Source organism: Akebia trifoliata, chromosome 9 (genome assembly GCF_017979445.1).
Source record: "Akebia trifoliata isolate Shusen 1 chromosome 9, ASM1797944v1, whole genome shotgun sequence".
NCBI classification, from domain to species: domain Eukaryota; kingdom Viridiplantae; phylum Streptophyta; class Magnoliopsida; order Ranunculales; family Lardizabalaceae; genus Akebia; species Akebia trifoliata.
In genome coordinates, this window is record NC_141383.1 from 20364320 (window position 1) to 20368388 (window position 4069).

At 34.2% G+C, this 4069-nt stretch overlaps 1 protein-coding gene across 1 annotated transcript; it reads right to left on the reverse strand.

The window, feature by feature from the left end:
- Positions 1-865: 865 nt before the first annotated feature.
- Positions 866-1721, reverse strand: LOC147394552 (Oleosin family protein). Its single transcript, XM_086453043.1, has one exon. It carries the CDS (start codon positions 1624-1626, stop codon positions 1141-1143), a length of 486 nt encoding a protein of 161 aa, XP_086309169.1. The 5' UTR covers positions 1627-1721; the 3' UTR covers positions 866-1140.
- Positions 1722-4069: the final 2348 nt, after the last annotated feature.

Sequence of the window (4069 nt, forward strand, 5' to 3'; positions counted from 1 at the left end):
GGTTCTTGGCGTTTCTCAATAAAGAACAAAAAATCTCTCTCCGCAAGAGCAAAAACCTCTCCACACAAGAACAAAAATCTATCCAAACGTTTGCTAGCTCTTCACAGGAACAGAAGTCGTCAAGAAGTTCTATCCAAACGTAGTGTAAGTTATAACAATTTTTAGTGAAATCTTTACCCATGAAAATAAAGAATAATTTAAGCAAAATCTTACCTATGATTGACTTCACAAGAAAATTTAATGGACTAACCATATTATCTATTGAAAAAGATATATTAATAAAATTTGAATATAAAATCTTAATTAGTAATTTTATATCTCAAAAAATAAAAATAAAAATAAAAAATTTAATTATTTTTTTATTATCTAAATATATAATTATTATTATGTATATTAATTACTGGATAAGCAAGGGTCATCCACTTTTGTTCTATGTGTTCCTTGCGCTTTGAAAAGTTATGAGAAAGGATGGTCCTCTAATGAGAGTGATACTGCGAGACTTAATTTGTGTTATGAGTGAAAATGCACAAAATAAAGTATATTTTCAAGATAATTGGCACAAAGTATATTTTCAATGTAAGGAAACCTTCAACCATCTGTAATATAGAAATAAATGGCAAAAATATCTGACACAGAGAACCGAATAAATTCTTATTCTTACTTAACCGACTCAAAGAAGGAATCCAAAACCGAAATATTCAATTTTTACTCCCATTCGATGATTGTACCCATGAACAACACCCTTTTAGCTAAAATACATATACTTCTTACCATGTCGAAGGAGATCCGATCCTTGAAGGATCCCCATGGCCATGTTGATTTGCTTAGAATCGAACCAAATCTAAAATAATAAGATCTAGTTAAATGGCTTCCCAATCACTAAAAATCTATAAATCCATCAAAATTACATCTACCACACAACAAGGAACAACCATTAAAGCACTCACTCACTTTTTGACCCCACCCAACCCACAAACATGGCAAGAGAAGCTCTTCAAACCCACCCCCCAAACAAAAAACAAAAGAAAAACAGAATCCCACCATGGACTTTGCTATACAAAAAAGTTTCCTAGAGATAAGTACACAAGCTTTCCTAGAGATAGGTTTGTATTGATGATCCCTAGGAATACGTTCCATATCTCAAGCACCAGGAGCTGCATCCTTAACCCTACTCTGCAAGTACCCACCATACTCTCTAGCATAATCCTTCACATGGCTAGCTGTATCTGCTATCCTGCTTCTTGCATAGTCGACCCGGGTTGAACCGGGTGGGTTCCATCCTTTAAAGTACTTGTAAATCCAAGACAACACGGCCAAACCGAACCCACACATTGACAAGAACCCAGAAATGGTAATGAAGAGAACCGTCCCTATTGGGACCCATATTGGGCTTGATATGAGAATCAACGGTCCAAAAAAGATAAAACCCAAGACAGTTGCTGTTAGGGTTAGTCCTGTGAGAATAAGCAAGATCAAGCCAAAGATCACAAGTGTCAAGAAACCAATCAGTTGGGTTGTGTTTGGCGCATGATCATGGAATCTTCTAAGAAATGTTGTGGGCCCACCACCAGTTGATGATCTTGTGGTTCTTGAGACTTGGCTTTGGGTCTGGGGACGTTCAGCCATTGTTGGAAGGTTTAGCTCACACGAGAGAGAGAGAGAGACAGAGACAGAGTGTGTGTGTGGTGTGGGTTTGTCTAGAGAGAGAGAGAGGGAGAGTGTGTCGTGTGGGTATTATGAGACGAAGAAGGAGAGTTGACACGTGTGAGAGGAATAGCATGCAAAGGCTACACGTGTTGAATCATGGCTGCGTGTGAAGCGTTTAGTACTCCAAGATTTGTTGCAGGAGACGATAGACTTTTTCTCCTTTTTCATCTAGTGTTAATAGACTCACCGAAATAATGGTGCGACGTTGTATCATAGTCGTTGGAACCCAATTTGATAGGTGTTTTAGAGTCTTGTTTTGATTTTGTACTACGGGGAGTTGGTTTGAAGGATGACTACAAATCTTATTCGCCAATCATAAGAAACAATTAAAAGAAAAATAAATTGTAAAATAAAAAGGAATATGTATATATATAAAGTGTGTGGTAAAACTTAGGGTGCTGAACATTTCCCTATATATATATATATATATATATATATATATATATATATATATATATATATATATATATGGGTAGTGTTCAAGGGCAAACTTTTTAGCAAATTTTTTGGCAAAACATTTTTCAAAACATGGGTTAGAGGTTTTGGAATGGGCTGATTTTTGGTGAGGATGATCTCTACGGTGAGTAGATCATCCTCACCAAAAATCAGCCCATTCCAAAACTTCTAACCCTTGTTTACCAGTTGAAAAATCGTGGACCGTCCATTTTTTGTTAACTATTTTTGATGGGGTTAGAAGTTTTGGAATGGGCTGATTTTTGGTGATGATGATCTCCTCACCATAGAGATCATCATCACCAAAAATCAGCCCATTCCAAAATCTCTAACTCATGTTTTGAAAAATGTTTTGCCAAAAAGTTTGCTAAAAAGTTGGCCATTGAACGCCCCCCTATATATATATATATATATATATATATATATATATATATATATATATATATATATATATATATATATATATATATATATACACACACACATCAAAAACACTTTAAACCAAAAAATGAATCATCATGGAAGGAAATGTGCAGCCTATATATATTGGGTGGGGATCCACATACACATAAAGTTGCTCATAAAGTCACAATATATTTTGTCTTATATGGGCAAAAGGATTCGGAATGGGCTGATTATTTGTGAGGATCATCTCTATGGTGAAGAGATCATCCTTACCAAAAATCAGCTCATTTTAAAACTTCTAACTCTAATTTATAAGTTGAAGAATCATAGATTATCCGATATTTATAAAATTAATTTTGATGAGGTTAGAAGTTTCGGAATGAGATGATTTTTTGCAAGAATGATCCTCTCACCTTAGAGATCATCCTCACAAAAAATTAGTCCATTCCAAACCTTTTTGCCCATAAAAGACAAAACACGTTATAGCTTTACGTGTCTACGGATCCTAATCCATATATATATTTAGACTATTAGTGATATTGGTATTTCCATATTGAGCTATTTTCACATTCTGTTTATGGGATTGACAAAATATTATAAGTTGTTTAAGGTTTTTAGAATCACTAGACTCTTAGCACTATAAGAAAATAGGAAATTTTAAACAAAATTATGAAACGGGTTATGGCAGCTTTTTATGAAAAAACAGGTTTGCACCATTTCTTAGTATTAGTTTTAGATCTATAACCTCCAAAGAAGACTTTCAGATTTCAAATTCGAATATAAATGAGAGAGACGGAAACTCTAACGAAGCTCAATCTTTATTTTCAATCAACTGTTATCTAATTTCACCATGTTTCTCGTCCTCTAACGAAGCTATATCTTCGATTTTCATATTATTCTTTGCTTTCTCACATCTAATCTTTCTTTCTCAGACCTTAACGAAGCTCCATCTTCATTTTTGAGTGTTCTTCGATTTCTCAAATCCTCAAATCCTACGAAGCTCTATCTTCATCTCAATCAATCTCAGACTCTCAATACATGAGTGCAGAGGGAAATTTTTCTAGGATTTTGATTTCTCTTTGAGATCCTCCAAGTTTCAGCTTTGTCTTCTTCATCTATGTCGAAGGTCAGAGATGTGGCTCAAGCAATTAGACATTATGAATGATGTTATAGCAGAAGATTGCTTGGATAATATTGTTTGGTTGTGTTGTAGCATTTAAATCTTCACCATGATCTCCACCCTTTATATATGTGTTGTGTCCATGATATATTTATAGCTGATAGTCACATTCAATATTCACGAGGCAAATTTGATGTGTGCATCAAAGATTTGGCTAACACTGTGTAATGTAGATCATGGTTTTCAAATCCGGTTTCTCATATTGGTCCCCATGAATACCGAGATGTATCAAATGAGTCAACTCTTATTAGAAAGTTAAATCATTTCAAAAGGTTTAAATGAATTTTAAAATAATATTTACAAAAAAATTATTATTTTTTCCTG

Excerpts from the sequence above, each read along its gene's own strand:
- LOC147394552 (XM_086453043.1), bottom strand. The coding sequence starts at position 1,626 with ATGGCTGAACGTCCCCAGACCCAAAGCCAAGTCTCAAGAACCACAAGA.